A 19,758-nucleotide genomic window follows, 5' to 3' on the forward strand; every position below is an offset into this window, starting at 1 on the left:
GCGCATGTAAAATAGTTGTTTTTTTTTTCTCTTTTACCCTTTCATGGTATTCCTAATTGTGGTTAAAAAAAAAAAAAAAATACACCTAACGTGAGATCTGCTCTCTTATCAAACTCTTCAAATTGTACAATACACTGTTATTAACTGTAAGCACGGCTGTTGTACAGCAGCTTTTTAAAACTTTAACATCTTGCACATCTGAAACTCTTTTCATCGAACAGCACCTCCCCTCTCTCCCTACCACCTATCTGTTTCATCTTCATCCACAAAGCTCAGGAATCATGGGAGCCAAGAGGGAGGCCCATAATCCCCAAATTGCTTCAATTTGTCTCCAACCTGCTTGGCATCGCTTCTGACTTAAGTTGTGCTCTTACCCTGGGTGATTTAAAGATGAAGGTTAATGTTTATTTAGCAGTTATGGGCCTGTGCTAAGCTCTTGGAATTATTATCTCATGTAATCCTCTCAACAGCATTGTGAGTTAGATATGATTATCTCCTTTTATTTTAAGAATTTATTTATTGGGGCGCCTGGGTGGCGCAGTCGGTTAAGCGTCCGACTTCAGCCAGGTCACGATCTCGCGGTCCGTGAGTTCGAGCCCCGCGTCGGGTTCTGGGCTGACGGCTCGGAGCCTAGAGCCTGCTTCCGATTCTGTGTCTCCCTCTCTCTCTGCCCCTCCCCCGTTCATGCTCTGTCTCTCTCTGTCCCAAAAATAAATAAATGTTAAAAAAAAAAAAAAAAAAAAAAGAATTTATTTATTTATTTATTTATTTATTTATTTATTTAGAGAGCAATGTATTTATTTAGAGCAGCAAGAGAGAATCTCAAGTAGGCTCCACACCGAGCATGGAGCCCAAAGTGGGACTCGATCCCACAACCGTGAAATCGTGAGCTAAAATCAAGAGTCTGATGCTTAACTGACTGAGCTGCCTAGGCGCCCCTATCTCCTGTTAACAGATGAGGTAAAGACTTGGAAAAATTGAGTAATATCCTCATGTTTACATGCAAAGTAGTAGAATGAGAATCTGAACTCAAACCACCTGTCCCCAGAGCCTATACTATTAATAACTCTGCTAAACCACAGTTGAAATACCCTTTTCCCCTTCCAGTACACACATACACCCACTGCAGATCTTATGTTAGGACAAGCTGGATAAAAAAATCAAAGCAAAAAGGAAGCAAAAGCAAAATAAAACAAAACAAAAATCTCCAAGGGAAGCTCTTCTCTGCTCATATTGTCAAAATCTCACAAATGCAGAGCTCACAGACATTGATTTTTATACCTCTATACCTGTAATTAAAAATTAAGGGGCAAGGGTTTTACATTTCTTGATTTCAGTAGTATTGTAACTTGGCCAAGAATCACATGCCTAGTTCAGAAATTCAGACTGCAGACATATTTAATTTGGGTACATTTTTTTAAAACTCTAACTTTAAATATTTTAAGAAAAGGTATGCACCTTCCAAGTTGGCACATTCCTCACCACTCCTTGTCTTGCTTTTTTTGCTTCACTCACTTATTTTACCTGATTTTGCCCTCTTATGCATTTGTGTTTGAAATCCTTGCTTAGCAGTAAAAATTTGGGTGGATATGGGATGATTTTCTTTACATATGTCATATATTAATATACAATACCTATATTTTACCTTGAGACAACTTCTGGCGAGGTATTTGCTCTCACATTATATTTATGTTACTATTATGGTCTCCTTTTTCTTCTTCTTCCTCTTCTTCTTCCTCTTTCCCTTCTTTTTCTCCTCCTCCTCCTCCACCTCCTCCGCACTGACATATATTTCCTCTTTGTATTTCTACTCATTTAATTCTTCTTGGCTTCTTGGCCAGAGGTGGATATGAGTCACAGGAAGAAAAGGGCTTTCTTGAAGCTACATTGTTTGTTTGTTTGTTTGTTTGTTTGTTTGTTTGTTTGTTTTGGTGACTTTCGTAGAGATGCTTAAGAAAAGGATGAATGAAGACTTGCTCCTCTGACTTCTGCTCTTCCGCTGATAAAGATACTAACTTGCTGTGGTTTCAAGGTCCAAGAACGTGTTAGTATTGGGCGCAGGTGGTGGCATTTGAGCCGATCAGAGGAGGCAGTGGGAAAGTTGCTTTCCTCCTCTGAGCCTCTGTTTCCTTATCAATGCAACTGATGATACTTTTGTCACTTGATTTGTGTGAGATTTTGATAAAGTATCTGGTAGTGTGGCCAGTGCAGACTTGAAATCCAGAACATACAGGGCTCTGTTTCCCTTCATCTCATTCTTCTCAGAGGCTAGGACTGAATACAGACACTGGCAGTGATATCAAAGTATATGAAAGGGATTCTGATGAGAATGTCAGAGAAAGGTTGCAATAAAAATGTACGCCTGCCAGTAAAAGCTCTCTAAGACCACCACACAGTGTCAATATGCCTTATATATGAATTCATTAGTGGATGTGTGTGCATCCATATATGCAGCATCAATGTATGTGTGAGGGTGTATGTGTACATATATATGCAGTGTTTACGGATTAATGTGTGTGTATGTGTACGTGTGTGTCCACCTATACATGCAGCATTGATGTATGTGTGAGTGTGTATGTGCACACATACATGCAGCATTTGTGTATGGGTTGATGTGTGTGTGCATGTGTGTATGTGTGTGTGCCCATACATATGTGGCATTGATGTATGTGTAAACAGGTATGTGTGCACATATATGCAGCATTTGTGTGTGGATGTGTGTTTATGTGTGTGTGTGTGTGTGTGTGTGTGTGTGTGTGTGTGTGCACATGTGCCCAGAAGGAAACTGCTCGGGGAAGAGAATACATTGCACTAGATATTTGATGGTAACCATTATTCAGTACATAGTAACTCATGGTATATAAAATAAAGTCCATTTATGATGTTGGTCTTATCTTCTAATTAAAATCATAGGCATGAAGCTTCTTTATATCTGCATAAAATAAGCAGTTTAATTTCTCTGCACCAGGGGAAAAATGATTTCATTGCCTGTTATGTAGCCCGTCAGCACATGATGGGAGCAGGGCAGGGCTGCGACGAAAGCCTCATTCTTCCTCAGTGTTTGTCCTCTTAGACTTTGTGAGGAGGATAGATATGTCCTCTGAGGTCTCCTCAAGGGCAGCGGAGGGGTGCTTTTCTCAGTTGCCCCTCCCCCTTCATAGCCCCAAGGGCAGAGACTCTCTTCTGTCTATGAAAAACCCATCTCAGATCATTTCCCCTGGATTATTCATATAGGAATGGAAAAAATATTATACAGCATCCATTCCCTAAAAATTTGCTGATAACTAGTAATAACTTATTTCAATGAAGCCAAAGCAAATATTTGGGGAAAAGAAAGTAAGCTTGTCTTAGAAGCTGTAAAGGAATAAAAGAGGAAAAGGACTATGAATCTTAGCAGCTGAAGGGATTGAATCTATTCTAAAGCTTACTTTGTAATAGTGATATGTACTATAAGTAGCATTTAAAAAATCCTGCCATTAATAGTTTTATTTGATGAGGTATGGGTATGGGTTTTGTCTTTATTTTGTACTCTGGGCCCTGTGGTTCAGACCATGGTAAGAAGTATCCCTAACAACTGGTGAAACTATAGCCAAAGGCAGGAAAATCTGTAAGAGGAAATAAACCCGTTTGCTCATTCAGTCACTCAGCAAACATTAGGAACTCAAAGAAGCTAGGTGTAGCTGGATAATAAAGGTCAAAAGGGCTATGCTGCTGCTGAAGCCAGACACATAAGCAGGGGAGAGTTTGTCAGGCTATTTTAAGGATTTTAGGATGTATGGGAAGATCAGTGATAAGTTCATCGAATGGTTTTAAGTAGGGGAATGTCAGAATCAAATAAGTTTTATATAGTACAGTTATTGGGGTCACAGTGTACAAAGTAGATTGCTGGGGGGAGTGGGGGTGGAAAGGGCTATGTGACATCAGTGAGGTTGTCTAGAAGGTCTTACAGTGATGCAGTGCAGAAATTATCACATTTTGGGCTAAGGCAGTTATAATGGACAGAGAGAGAGAGAGAGACTAGATCTGATTTTAGAGTTAATTAGTAGGTAAAATATACAGGGCTCAAACACAAGTTAATGTTAGGAGGTGAGTAGAAAAGCAGAGTCAAGGCTGAATCTTGGGTTTTTGGCTTTATACTGAATCATTGATAGAAACAGTAACTGAGTCAGGACACAGTGGGAGATGGGTAGGGCTGGGAGGAGGTACAGTGTGAGGAATGTTGAATTTGAGGTGTTTGTGGACCTTCAGATAGAACAATCTGCCAGGAAGCTGAGGCTGAGACGAGAGGAGACCTCAGGTTGAGATTTAATTTATGAGTTGTCCCCAGAAAGATAGCAATAATAATAATTAAAAAAAAAAAGCTTGGAAGAAGTCCCTGAGGAATGGTATGTTGAATAAAAACCCTCAACTGAGGGTTGAGGAGTGGTCATATTATAAATTTTTTTTTTAACGTTTATTCATTTCTGACAGAGAGAAAGGGAGTGTGAGCGGGGGAGAGGCAGAGAGAGAGGGAGACAGATTCCGAAGCAGGCTCCAGGCTCTGAGCTGTCAACAACAGAGCCCAATGAGGGGCTCGAACTCATGAACTGTGAGATCATGACCTGAGCCAAAGTCAGAGGCTCAACCAACTAAGCCACCCAGGCGCCCCAAGGAGTGGTCATATTATAGAGATCAGAGAAAGTTGAGTACTCAAAACAGATGAAAAGGAAGGCTAGATGAGTGTGATGTTACGGAAACCCTGGAAGAGAACGCTTCAGGGAGGATGGAATTGCCGTGGTATCAAAGACTGTTAGGAGTTCCATGATGGGAAAGGTCTGAGTGTCTAAATGTCTGTTGGATTAAATACTGGAAAGTCAGTCACACGTGCAGTGAGGCCAATGTCACTGAGGTACTGTAAGTAGAAGTCAAAGTGCACTGATTGGAGGGAGCTTTTACATACATACTGGAAGATAAATAATAATTATAGCTATCCCTTGTCAAGACTATGTGTTCAAGGCCATTTTGGCTTCTTGTGATACTCAATTATTGGCTATCTTGTGATACTCAACTGAGGCCTCTAGAGTTAAGTAGGTTTCCAAGAGACCCATTGTGAACAGAGAAGTGTTGAGTTTGAATCTGCTCCTTCTGATGCCAAAGTGTTTTTAGTCTATACTATTCTGTCCATCTGGCTTGGGGAAGACACGCTTTCCTGAGCAGCAGTCTTTGCCCCAGGGGCCTTTGGGGATAGGTGCTTTGGAAAATCTCGAAAACAAAGGGATCATTGAGACCACTTAAGTCAATTAAATCACTGAAACAATTCATTCAGAAAGAACAAAACAAACAGTGGGATAATAAGGGGATCCTTTTCATGATTAAAGGGCAGTAAGAACAATAGCGTGATGAAGAGTGACAGGAATTGAGGGAGGGAGAGGGAGGAAGAGAAATTTGTGAAGGTCTCAAGGTCAGGGGACAGAGGACCATAAGAATATGCTCCCACTACTTAAAGGCTGGACATCAAAAATGAAAGTACTTATAAGATGGACATCACAAAACAAAGCCTCATTTGTATGCAGACCTAACCATGCACGATATTCCAGCTCCCTTCAGCAATGAAGGACTAAATCAGGGGGGAAATGCCAATATTTCATAGAGAGACCCACGTGCCCCTTCCTGTGCTGTGATAGGCAAGTACAGATGACTTTATATTTATGCTTTAATTTCTTGTAGTAGTTCTCTTATGCTAACTCTGTCAATATTTTCTCCCCTCTCCTTTAGATCATGCTTCTTAGTGATCCTGAAATGGAGAGCAGCTTACTAATCAGCTCAGATGAGGGGGCCACCTATCAGAAGTACCGGCTCACCTTCTACATCCAGAGTCTGCTCTTCCATCCCAAGCAGGAAGACTGGGTGCTGGCCTACAGTCTGGATCAAAAGGTGAACAAACACTGTTTTTATTTGCATCTTGTCACCCAGGTACCACCTGGGGAAAAACGCTTGTTTACTCAGTCCAAATTTTGGAAGGGATTCAATGACATTTCATCATCCATCTGGGTTGATTTTGTCTGCAGCAACGAACTTTCTTTTCTACTCTTCAGTATCAAAATATGCAGGCAGGTGCATTTCACGTATTGGCAGTGCTGTTTACCATTTCATAGGCTGAAGATGATTTTCTCTATAATTTTACTCATTTGACCTTTAAAACAACCCTGTGAAGTAAGTAGGGAATGTGTATTCATAATAATTTGCTGGTGACTATAGTAAACAAAGGTGCAGAAGGGCTGAGGTGTTTGTTCAAGCCTGCCGAGCTAGTCATTGGAAGAGCCGGAGCTCAAATGCGTATTGTCAGATTCCAAGTCTAGGGCATATTCCAGCATACCATGTGGTGTTGATTTGGTAAAATGTGAATATACCATTGCTTGTAGTTTAGCAAAGGAAGGGAAGTCCCAAACATGTCCATTTTGTTGTTTTCTATAAGTACCTTCAAGATATAATGACTCGATAAATCCTCCTCTTCGAGCTCAAGATCCATTTACGCATCTGTGTACTTGACCTTGACTCTCATGTGTCTTGGATGCCTCTTGATTCAACATATTCCAAAAATGAACTTTGCTCTCCTTCCAACATAGCTGGTTCTCTTCCAGTGTTCCCTGATTGTATCCATTTGTTGGCAAAAGGTAGAAACCTGGGAGTTATCCTTCATACTTCCTTGTTGCAAACCTAGTGTCTGTAATCTGTCATTCTTATCTCTATCTCTTAATTCCATGGACCCTTCAATTACCACCACCACTCAAACATGGGTTATGTCTGTCATTTGAGCTGTGACCAGAGCCTCTTCCAGTGTGTTTACACTATAACCTGAACAACCTATTTTCCAAATGTAGATCTTAGGATTTCATCATTTTCTCATTGCTCACAGAAAAAAGACCGAAGTCCTTTGTAGGATCTGTTAAGATTTCCTTAGCTGGTCCCTCCTCTGTCTTGACTCAAGGTTATCACTTTCCCTTGAATGGCTTTCTTTCAGTTTGTCACCCCAGCTGTTTCCCTGGCTCCATTTCCTGGGCCTGGAATCTTTTTCCCCGAAATCAACTTTGTCACTGTCAGATCTCAGTTCTAGCATCACTTTCTCAGGACCTCTTCCCTAAACTCCCTGACAAAGTTAAATGCTCCTTGGTGTTGTTTCCCATAATGCTGTATACCCCCCTTCAGAATGCCTGTCACTGTTGAAATTTTACATTGATTTATGTGATATTAGGATTATCTATATTCCTCACTAGACTATAAGCTCCAGGAGGGCAGGGCCAGGTTTGGTTTTACGCTCCAATTTAACACCAGTGCTGACACAGTGCCTGGTACTTAATAAGTGCTCAGTAATTTTTGTGAGGTGAACAAATTAGTGGATGAATGCATAAATGCTATGGTAATGAGCCCACTGTAACTGATCAACTTACACTTAAGAGACTTTAGACTATGCTTCTTTGTATTGCCTTAGTACAGAACTAGGTACAATGCTTGATGACAAACTGTTATGTAATAATGTTGTGAAATCAATCAGTGAAAGAAAATAGATAATTATCAGCACTGTCTAGCGGAGAGATATCTACAGATTAACCTTAACTGAAATAGCTTTTTCTGTTCTCTCTTAAATCCTGAAACAGTTGCTTCTCTGTATATATTTAAATATGGGATTGTAAATATGAGTGTGTGTGTGTGTGAGAGAGAGGGAGAGAGAGATGTCAGCACCTTTAAACAATAATTTCAACATAACCTTTATATGTCTCATTAATGGAGCCTCATGGTGGGTTCCAGGTGCTTAATGCAATCCCCTAAGGACACCCATATGACATTTGCAGAGCAAAAGCCACTGCAAATACATTTCTTTCATGGCATCAAGTGGATATTGTATGAAAGACTTAGCCAAATGTCAGGTAGTCTGTGAGTTTAGATGCTTAGTGTTGCTAGGAATTTTGAAGCTGTATTGAAAAAAAATAATTTATTTGGCTTTGTTAAAGGCTGGATAGTAATTTATCTAGATGATGCTCAGAAATCCGAAACTATGTTTTTATTTATACAGAGACAAACTAGATTAGACCTCTCACGCCAAAAGATTAATAAACCAAATGCAGTGTGCCTTGTGTGTATCTAGAAGGAATATCCTTTAACTCCATCTCCATAGCGCTGTGAACATCTGGGCCATTGCTCAGGAAGTACTCTTGTGGATATAATGTGTTCAAAATACTTTCAGGCTTGGTGGCTGCTTTTTCACTTAGTAAAAATATTTGGAAATGTGGCAGTGGGTGTTGATGGATTTTCCTAATCACGCTGCACATTTCGGGATGTATGATTCCTTAGGTACTCTTTCTTGTTGACATCTTTTGCATAAAGTGGCTGGATGTTCTTCAGGCCCATAAAGTTTCTAACTGGTACCCTGCCATTCTTTTAAATAAATGGTGTGAGGAGGCAGATGATGCCCCTGGCAACATTTGCAGAGCTGGCACAAAACATGTAGCCTCAGTCATCCAGGGTGCAGAAGAGTTTTTCTTTATTTTGGAATAATTTATTGGTTTAGAGTCAAGGACAGTGATGCTATGCAGCAGCGGATGAAGAGGCAAGGGGAGTTGAGATTGATATACAAATGTCTTATTTCAGACCGAAGCCTTCTGTGATGTGCATGCATTGAGGCAGCTGGTTTCTTCTAGAGAAAATGAAAAGTGTTAGTATTAAGGTAACTGCAGCATCAAAGGGAGATGTTTGTGGTGAGGAATGAATCGATGTTTTCATTATTGTCCCTTTGATGAAATGCACTGGCAATTTCTTTAGAATCGGTAAGGCTATCTCGTTACGTTGTATGTATTACAAAAGACCTAATTGAATGATATTTTAAAGGGACAATATCCAGTTGCTTCACCTTCCAAATTGCTACCTCAAAGCTGCAGGAGACTTGCCAGGAGATCTCATTCAGTAAAGGCACTGCAGGAGAATTAAGGAAATACCTTCCGGATAGGACAAAATTGTAGCTAGAAATTGAGACATGAATATAACAACATGTTAGTTGAGATGCTGGATGGTAGGTTGTGAGCCAGCTAGGAAATGTTGTACTAGTAACTGTACTGGTTCAAGGCCAGGTTGTGGGAGATCACCCACTTCCAAAGTTGCAAAGGGGTGGCGAGGTAGCGACAAATGCACCTTGTACTTGACCCTGTACATGGGCCATGACTCTCCAATTTTGATGTGTCATGATGTAGCAGAGTTATTTCTGTTTCCTGTTCAGCTGGACCTGGACTTTTGACCAATTTCTTCCGTTCCGGCCATCCCAGGAGCTTCCCAGTTCCTGTGGCAGCTCTTCTTTTGCCCCACAGACAAAAGAAGAGATGACTTTATAAGAATGGAGATTCTTATAAATGGAGATGACTTTATAAGAATCTCGTGATTAAAAAACAACCAGCAAACATGATAGGTTATGGCTGATTAAATTGGAATAATAAGAGAACAGCTACTCTCTCCTCCCCTCCCCAGTATTTCCTCTCCTCTCCTCTCCCCTCCCCTCCCCTCCCCTCCCCCTCCTCTCCTCTCCTCTTCTCTCTTCCCCTCCCCTCCCCTTTCCTCCCCTCCCCTCCCCTCCCCTCCCCAGTATTTCCTCTCCCCTCCTCTCCCCTCCCCTCCCCTCTCCTCTCCTCTCCTCTCCTCTCCTCTCCTCTCCTCTTCTCCCTTACCCTCCCCTCCCCTCCCCTCCCCTCTCCTCTCCTCTCTCCTCTCCTCTCCTCTCCTCTCCTCTCCTCTCCTCTCTCCTCTCTCCTCTCTCCTCTCTCCTCTCCTCTCCTCCCCTCTCCTCTCCTCTCCTCCCCTTTCCTCTCCTCTCCTCCCCTCTCCCCTCCCTTCTCCCCTCCCCTCTCCCCTCCCTTTTCCCCTCCCCTCCCCAAATCAAAGTCCTAGAATGTCTTTTGAGGGCTGTGTATTTAGGAGTCAGGATTCTCTTTTGTTTCCACCAGGCTATGTCCTCATTGAAGACTGAAACTACATTGTGATGTTTTGGATTAGCTGGAGGGCTCAATAATATTATTAAAACAGATTTAAAAAAAAGACTTCAAGACAGGTTTTGAGGATATTGCAGCCCTCTGAATGGATAGATGTTCTCATTGCTGCTAGAAATCTGGATTTTTAAACATTCCTCATTTTGACAAGAGACTTGGTATAGTTTTTTTTTTTTGTTATTTGTTTTGTTTTGTTTTTAATGGGCACATGCTCATGTATTTACAGATGCATACATCCTGGCACAGGGGTCTTCCACAAGAGACAGAGTTGAAAACAGCTATTTTTTTTTCTGTGGGAGAGGCAGAGTTACACAACTCTCTATTATCATTTATCTACTTGGCAAAATGAAACATTAACAAATACAACTGGCTTTGGAGACCAAAGATGAGGAGCTCCATGGGATTTCAGACTCTGTTGTTTTTCAGACACTTCTGAGCTAGACTGGTCTAGAATTGCCAGTCATTTCCATTTAAAAACCACTTTCTGAAACGCTAGCACACATAATGCAGGCTTGCTGTTACAGTAGTTGGGGGGTGTGGACTGCTATGTTTTTTTTTTGTTTGTTTGTTTTGGGTTTTTTTTTTGATCACCTGCTACCAGACAAGTTCAATAGTAGCTGACAGATTGACAAGCTGGTTAAGGAGCTGATGCAGTTTTGGTCATGGTCACTGGCAAAACAGAGTCCACAGTTGAAGAGGTGATGGTTGTTCCATGCAGGCTTTACTGGTTGGTGGACTTTATCTGGGGCTGCATGAACAGGGCACTGGTGAATTAAAGCATCTGGTGTGTGGAGGAACTGAAAATTCAAAAAGGAAGTTTAAACCTGCACTTCTGGAATGCTGGATACAAATGATGCTGTTCCTTTCATTTGTATTCTCCTGTAAACCCTCAGATTAGAAATGTAATTGTATTCAGAGCTCCAGGATTAGCAGGTGATGACAACTTTCCTCAGTAGCCATTGGCAGAAAAAGGCTTTATATCTCCCCACCTGGTGGGGATAAAGCTGCTGGGGATTAACTAGGGATGACCATGGTTTTGAAGCGTATCCTCCAGGGAATGAGAGTACTACTGAAGGGCACCTTCTATTTCAAGAAAAACATTGCAATTTCATTAGGTCTCTTCCATGCCTATAAAACCATTTGTGTATCATTTAAGAGAACAACAGTCCAGAGCTCCACTCACCTATGGCAAGCTGATCGTGCTCTTCGAGATATCTTGTGGGTATAGTGGGGAGGTGCTGTCTCCATCGCCATAGAAACACCAGTTTCCATGAGGCTATTTCATGTAGGTGAAAACAAAACAGTGGACCAAGAATGGCCCTATTTTTTTTTATTAAGAAGATGGAACAACCTGTGTGTTATTCAAATATTACCACTAGTCTATCTGAACTGAGCTCTGAATGACACAACTGGTTGAGTGTACAATATTAACTTGCATCCGGTGAGGGTCACACAGTAAAAATCTCTACCCATGGCAACTTTGCTCATGAGAACATTAGCTCAAAAGAACAATATACCATAAAATTATGGATCTCATGGCCTTTGTCTTCCCAAGCCTGCTTTTCTGTATCAAGTTCCAGAGTTTCTGTGCTTTGCCTCTACATTCTAGGTGTCCATTTTGGTAAGCTGACACATTTCTGTCAGGGAAGAGGACATGAATATTTGCCAAAATAATTGATGGGAGATGCAGCATATATGTGTATTAAGTAGGGTACTCAGGGACCTTTTCCCAACATCTTCCCAAAGCAGTTCTGCTCTCATGGTAGAAATTCAGCCAAGACAGTATCTCGGCAAAGGAGTTGACTGCAGCCACAGGTGGGAAGGAGGTGGACAGCCTTCTCTGGATTCTTCCACCCGTTTCCTGTATGCAGTGACCATGTCTTCATGCACGCACTGGTCCTTTGTTCACACTGCTGCCTAGTGTCCCCAACTCTGACCCTTTGCCTAATTCTGACCCTAGGTCTCCAGTATTCCAGTTGGACTCAGGAATTCTTTAGCTTGCCCCTTCCTTGGCAAGCCTCTCTAGACTTAGGAACTTATCTACCTGACCTGACCATACCTTCTATCCTGCTTCCATTCTCTGCCGCCATCTTGACCAGTCATACTGGTATGACAGTGCCTGGCCTTTCCATTCATTCATTCATTCATTCATTCATTTATTTATTTATTTATTTATTTATTTATTTTTAATTATTTTTAAATGTATTTATTGTTTAATTTACATCTAGGTGAGCATATAGTGCAACAATGATTTCAGGAGTAGATTCCTTAATGCCCCTTGCCCATTTAGCCCACCCCCCCACTCCAGCAACCTTCTGTTTCTTCTCTATATTTAAGAGTCTCTTACATTTTGTCCCCTTCCTTGTTTTTCTATTTTTTTTGCTGCCCTTCCCTGATGTTCATCTGTTTAGTATCTTAAATTCCTCTTATGAGTGAAGTCATATGATCTTGTCTTTCTCTAATTTCGCTTAGCTTAATACCCTCTAGTTCTATCCATGTAGTTGCAAATGGCAAGATTTCATTCTTTTTGATTGCCAAGTAATACTCCACTGTATGTACATATATGTATGTACATACGTATGTATGTACATGTATGTATGTGTGTATATATATTTATATATATATATATACATACATACACACACACACACACACACACACACACACACACATACCACATCTTCTTTATCCATTCATCTGTCGATGGACATTTGGGCTCTTTCCATACTTTGGCTATTGTTGCTAGCACTGCTATAAACATTGGGATGCATGTGCCCCTTTGAAACAGCACACCTGTATCCCTTGGGTAAATATCTAGTAGTGACATTGCTGGGTCATAGGGTAGTTCTATTTTTAATTTTTTCAGGAACCTCCATACTGTTTTCCGGAGTGGCTGCATCAGTTTGCATTCCCACCAGCAGGGCAAAAGAGATCCTCTTTCTCCTCATCCTCGCCAACATCTGTTGTTGCCTGAGTTGTTAATGTTAGCCATTCTGACAGGTGTGTGGTGATATCTCACTGTGATTTTGATTTGTATCTCTCTGATGATAAGTGATGTTGAACATTTTTTCATGTGTCAGCCATCTGGATGTCTTCTTTGGAGAAGTGTCTATTCATGTCTTTTGCCCATTTCTTCACTGGATTATTTGTTTTTTAGGTGTTGAATTTGATAAGTTCTTTGTAGATTTTGGATACTAACCCTTTGTCTGATATGTCATTTGCAAATATCTTCTCCCATTCTGTCAGTTGCCTTTTAGTTTTGCTGATTGTTTTCTTTGCTGTGAAGAAGCTTTCTATTTTGATGAGGTCCCAATAGTTCATTTTTGCTTTTGTTTCCCTTGCCTCCAGAGACATATTGAGTAAGAAGTTGCTGTGGTCAAGGTCAAAGAGGCTGATGCCTGCTTTCTCCTCCAGGATTTTGATGGCTTCCTGTCTTACATTTAGGTCTTTCATCAATTTTGAGTTATTTTTGTGTATGCACCTGGCCTTTTAAAGTCAGAGTCAGTCTTGGGGTTCCTGGGTAGCTCAGTTGGTTAAGTGTCCAACTTCAGCTCAAGTCATGATATTGCAGTTTGTGAGTTTGGGCCCCATGTCTGTGCTCACAGCTCAGAGCCTGGAGCCTGCTTCGGATTCTGTGTCTCCTTCTCTCTCTGCCCCTTGCCCACTCACATTCTCTCTCTCTCTCACTCTCTCAAAAATAAATAAACATTAAAAAAATTAAAATAAAGTCAGAGTCAGTCTTTAATCCTTTTCACTCAAGTTATAGCGTATATATAGGAAAGTTTACATCTCATGAGATTGATGAATTTCCATAAACTGAATTCACCTATGAAACTAGCACCCTGATTAAGGAGCACATGACTAGCTTTCCAGAATCCCCCTTGTGCTCTGTGCAATCATTATGTTCCACCCCCAGTGGGGTCACCATCGATCAGGGTTGTTTTTAATGTCATGCAGATGATTTCTGGATAAGGTGGTGAAGGAATAGACACAGATAAATTCCTTGGAAGGAAAGTTAGAAGACAGCAGGTGAGGGAAGTGATAGAGAAGGAGAATTTAAAAAACTTAAACTTTAAACCAAAGGCAATAATTCATTGATGTTGAATGAGCCTGATCCATCCAGAGCATTTGTAAGGAAACTTTCAAAAAATGCCCATTTACAATTAATTTCACAGGTTTCATTTTTAAAAATGTGTGTCTTTCTATGCCATAAGAACAATACCCTGTGTTGGCAAAGTTGTGATGAAACCCATATTCTGACATGATATTGATGGTCATGTGAATGAGTTTGCCTTCCTAGAAAACATCTTGGTGATGTGTATCAGATGTGTACACGTATTCATAATTATAATCCAACGATTAACTTATTCCAGTTCTGAGACTACCAAGAGAATAACACTAAATACCACAAAGCTTTAGGTATGATGGTTTATCAAAGTCATTCATAATGGGGAAAACTGCATGGAAACTCATTCAGTGGCCAACATTAAGAGACTTTACATCATGGTCCATGCATTTGACAGAATATTACACAGCCATCAAAATGGTGGTTCTGATGACCATGTAGCAGCGTGGATATGCATTAATTCCTATTTAATACGTCTACATTTCAAATGAATTCATATACATATGCATTCATGCATAAGAAATGTTAAGTAAAGTTGTGTTATTTGAATGCAGATAGGCAAAAGATAAAATAAGATAAAGGGAAGAAGAAAGGAAGCAAAGAGGGAGGGGAGAAGAAACATTTTTAAAGGAAGGAAGGAAATATTCCCAAATATTTCCTGGGGTCTCTCAAGATGATGGAATTCTGTTTTCCATGCCGTTTGTCTTTTAAATTTTCCATTATTTTGTTAGATTGCTTTTCTAATTAAAAAAAAATTTTGAAGCTATTCTTAAATAGGTTATGTTAAGTCCTAGTTCTAAAGCAGTGCTCTTAAGAAACATTTTAGGTGTGAAAATGGTCATTTTGGATAAAATATTTCAAATCATTATTTAAATACCTTTTGAAGAGGCAGGGTGGTGTAGAGGAAAATTTCCTTGAACTAGGAGTACATTGAGTCTAAGGTTTCTCTTTTCTTCAGCGTTGCTTTTCACTCTGGTCCCTTTTAAACTGTGAAACTCTAGAAATTATGTTTTTTCTCCTAACAAAAAGTATACTCTTGTTGGATATAACCTCAATCTATGTTATTTACAACTCAGTGATAGATATAGGTCTTATTATTTAGAAGCATCCACTATAGATAGATGTTAAGGAAGTGATTTATTCTGGTAGTTTTTCAGATGAATTTTGTGACTATACCCGAAAATTGAATTAGTGTTTGGTTATTTGATTTGACAGCTGTAATGGAAACAAATACTCTGGAGCCAAGGGGTGTAGACATATGCAGTGAATTAAGGTTTGTGCTGAGTAACTCTTACACACCCATGCTGTGTTATTTAATATTGGACATATAGGTTCTTCTCAGAAATGGAGATATATGTCTTTAAATATCTTCTGTGTATGGGCAGTGACAGGTGCTTTTATGTACATTATATTGAATTCTCATAGGAGTCTGCAAGGTGGATAGTGTTAATTCCAAGTTATAGGTGAGCGTATGTCTCTTAAGAGCAAGCAGTGTTAATTTGCTCAAGGTCACATAGCCAGTGAGGGGCCTGGCCCTCTCTCTATTCTAGGCCTTCTTGAGATCTCCCATTAGGACCCACCACCACACCTCACTCTCCCTAGTGGATAGACAGACTTAACTACCACATCTGGGCAGAAATTCATATGGGCCACTTCATACTGAATCCCAGTCCCAGAGAGCACTGTAATAATGAGACAACACAATTGGCCATGCCAAGACCAGACGTTTGGAAGCATCCAGTGGTTCCTCTGTCACATCCCTCAGCTGATGGCACTTTCCAAGATGAGATCCTGAGGCCGGAAACCATCAAACCCGCTACTGATGTTAGGCCATAGGACTAATTAATTTTGCCTCAAGCAGAAAATAAACAAGGCAGTAGTGGTTTTTTTCAGGTTTTGTCCATTTTTACTCACTTTTCCTGTTAATTTGTTCCACCATGTGGGTTAATATGTAGATTAAACCAAAGAGTTTGCCATTTAAATAGGTAATACTATGATTTGAAGTTTTTTAAGGAAGTTTATGAAGACAACATCTTTAATATGGTAATGAAGATAGAAGTTGAAATCATTTAACTTCATTTACAAATCATGAATATGTATTATGCTTTAAATGAAAAGAAGGGCTAAAACAGATATAGTGTTTGTTCAATTTACTAAAGAGAAGACAATTTGTCAAGATTTTTTTCCCCAAAACTCAAGCAATATGCAAATGTAGGAAAATCAGACCCCCATGTTAATTCCATGGCATGATGAATATTTTTATAATCCTAATTAGTACCAGTCATTTAGTCTAGCAATTTCCCCCAATCTAGCCAATTTGAAATTAAAATAGATGCCTTGATTACAAAACTCATTAGCACAGAAGCACCCTTCTCACTAACCAGTTCATTTAAAATGCACAAACTGAATGAAGTGTGGAACACTTGTGTTGTCAATTGGCATAAGTGAAGTGAGTCTTAATTGGAAGCATTGTGAAGTATTTGTATTGCTGCATGTTTCATTGCAGTATAATATATCATTCATTAAATGTAACAAAAGCAACTTTTAAATGGTTTAATTAAGCGGAGTTGGTGCACTTGGTAATTTTTATAAAGTCGAATGTCACAATTGTTTGCATTTGAAGTCCTGATGGGTATTAATGTCAGGGAGACGAGGTCTGACTCTGCATTTATCACTCCGATTATGTGAAGAATGGCAGGTTTAATGTGAGAGGAGAAAATTAAATTCTAGAACATTGACTTCTTACTTAAAAGTACCCACATGCGTATTGTCCTCATGCATGTGGATGTGGAAGCCCCAGAAGTGCCTGACTTCTGGCTGGGAATGGAGAAGAAGGGCTGAGGACTGGGAGTGAAATGGAAGGAGCAAATAACAGTTGGAGATTTTTCTTTTTGTCATTTCTTTTTTAATTTTCTTTTTTAATCAAGGGAGGAAGTAGTAGGTGGAGAGAAACTCTATCCAATATATTTTCATCTGCTCAAAAGAGCAATAGAGATGTGTGGCAGTGCAGATTGATGTTCTGTCTAAGCCAAATGTGGTGGGAGTGGGGGAGGAGGGGGAAACTGGCTCCAGACCAGGGAAATGCTAGAAACAGGGACTCTATAGAAAGTCCTGAGCTGGAGCCAGTTAGCAAAGAGTTCGAGGCTGGTTTTTGTGTAGAAGTTAACAGAGTGAGTTGCAATGATGGCAGTTCTGGATGCATAGGGTATATGACAAGCACAGAAGCCACTGTGCTATTGATGTTTATTCTCTGTGTGTTCCAAATGTCAGCTGTTACCTAATGTTTCTGGACTGTTTCAACCCCACATCCGTGAGGATGCAAAACTCAGCCATGTCACTGGTTTCCATGAGAAATCTAATTTTCACAGACACGGTTGATGTCCTGCCCATATGCATTTGGTATTTCCACTGTAGTGTGCTCCTGCTGACTTCCTAGGGCTAGGATTTGCATGTCTTTGCTGGAAGTCACTCTCCAAACCCTTTAGAGGTTACCCCGCTCCTCTGCACAGGACCCAGTAGAAGTGCCAGGCAGGTAACGTGTGGGAGCAGTCCTCAGCCAGTGACCAACAGAATATGGTATATATGTACTCTGGTTCCCTCATTTCTCCTGTGGGACAATTCTGAGGCATGTATTTATTATATACTTTTTCCCCCAGAATTTCCCATTGTAGTTAAGTTGTGGTTGCCCACAGAGTTAGCTGACTTTATAATATACCGTATATTAAGTGCCTTCCATTGCCTGGGTTGCTTCTCTATTCCTACACCATCTCCCAAGGAAACTACTTAATTCTTGTGTCAGTGACTGCTCCTGGGGGAACAGTAACCAACTATGCCAAGCATTTTGTGATTAGGTGGTGGTAGCTGAGTTACGGTGTCAAAGGCAGGAGTCATAACTCATAGGTTTTCACTTGGGAAAGCCCCTTTAACATCTCTGTGTCCCTAGTCTCTCCTGGGTCATGCCACCCTCTGGTTTTCCTCACTCTTGTAAGCTCATTGATGTTCCCTCCCCCAAAGATGTCTACCTCCGAATCCCTAGAACCTGTGAATTTGTTTTCCTACCGGGCAAGAGGGACTGGGCAGATGCGATTCAGTTAAAGATCCTGAGATGGAGACAATATCCTGGATTACCCAGGTGAGTCCAGTAAAATCACATGGGTTCTTATAAGGGGGAAGAAGAAAAGAAGAGTTGAAGAAATATGACAATGGAAACAGAAGTTGGAATGATACTCTTTGAACATGACATCACGAGGGCAGGGAATGCAGGTGGCCTCTAGAAGCTGGAAAAGACAAGGAAATGGATTCTCCCCTAAAGCCTCTGAAAGGAATTGCATTCATGTGGATACCTTGATTTTTCACCCGAGACTGATTTCAACTTTCAGATTTCCAGGAAATATTCTAATTTATATTCTACAAATTCCATAAATTATATTTACATTTATAAATTAAATTTGTGTTCTATTAATTGTATAAAAATAATAAATTTGTGTTGTCTTTAGCCACTAAATTTGCGGTAATTCGTTACAGCATTGATAGGAAACTAATATCCTCACTAACCCTTCCTGTGGCATTTACAGGTCTTCTGTCCCCACAGCAGACAAAATCCTCAGCTTGTCTGCACCTCCACCCAGACTCAGGCCATCCAGGCTATACTTTTGATTCCTCTTTACATTGATCCGTGAAGTCCTGAAGTAATTAAGAGGTCCTCCTGAGAGGAATTCTGGTGAAAAAAAAAAAGTTCTCTGTCTTGTCACATATTATTATTTTGCTAGGCCTGTCCCAATAGAAACTGTCTCACAGTTCTGGAAGGTAGAAGTCTGAGATCAAGATGTCAGTAGGATTTGTTTCTTCTGAGGAACTTCTCCTTGGCTTATAGATGGCCATCTTCTCCCGGTATCTTCACATGGTCTTCCCTCTGTGTGTATCTATGTCCTAATCTCCTCTGCCTAAAATTGGACTAGTCATAGTGCATTAAGGCCCACTCTGATGACCTCATTTTAACTTAACTAACTCTTTAAATACCCTGTCTCAAATTCAATTACATCCTGAGGTACTGGGGTGAGGACTTCAGCATATGGATTTGGAGGGGACATAGTCAGCCCATAACTTATATTCATGTCAAGGTTGCTGAGTGATGGACGTCTTATTGAGATATGGGTCTCTATGGCCCTGTGGAGGGGAGAGTAGGAGTCTCTTCCTACTTTGTAGCCTGAGATGTTCCTGAGGTGTATGGAATGGAACTAACAACCACCAGGAAGATTTTACAATGGGGGTGGGAGGTAAGAAGTGAGGGTGGGACTTATCCCTAAGATGTAAATCAGATCCTCATGAGAGGTCCTGACATTGGTCAGGAAGGTTTCAAACTGATCTTTGGCCTTGACCCTAGATAAGGTTAGGAAATCATGGAGGCACAACAGATAATATGGTGCCCAGGCCAAGGAGACCACTGAGGAGAACTTTGAGGGAACAGAGTCTGAAAGAAGTCAGAGATGGAAACTTATTCTTTAGAATCATGGCTATGTGCTTGTATAAGCTAGATTTGTTTAGTTTGGTTTTATTTTGGTATTTTATTTTTGTTCTTTCTTTGCACATTAAAATGTCAGTAGATCTCAGATGTGCCAGAAGTTA

At 40.4% G+C, this 19,758-nt stretch overlaps 1 protein-coding gene across 2 annotated transcripts in view; it reads left to right on the forward strand.

The window, feature by feature from the left end:
• The window catches only part of SORCS3 (sortilin related VPS10 domain containing receptor 3), a 593,451-nt gene that overhangs the window by 310,528 nt on the left and 263,165 nt on the right, over positions 1-19,758 (forward strand). For both annotated transcript variants that reach the window (XM_045438831.1, XM_045438829.1), the window contains exon 4: positions 5,755-5,913. In XM_045438831.1, coding sequence (XP_045294787.1) covers positions 5,755-5,913 — 159 coding nt within the window. The remainder of the gene's footprint in view (positions 1-5,754; positions 5,914-19,758) is intronic.

This window comes from Leopardus geoffroyi, chromosome D2 (assembly GCF_018350155.1).
Source record: "Leopardus geoffroyi isolate Oge1 chromosome D2, O.geoffroyi_Oge1_pat1.0, whole genome shotgun sequence".
Taxonomy (NCBI): Eukaryota; Metazoa; Chordata; class Mammalia; order Carnivora; family Felidae; genus Leopardus; species Leopardus geoffroyi.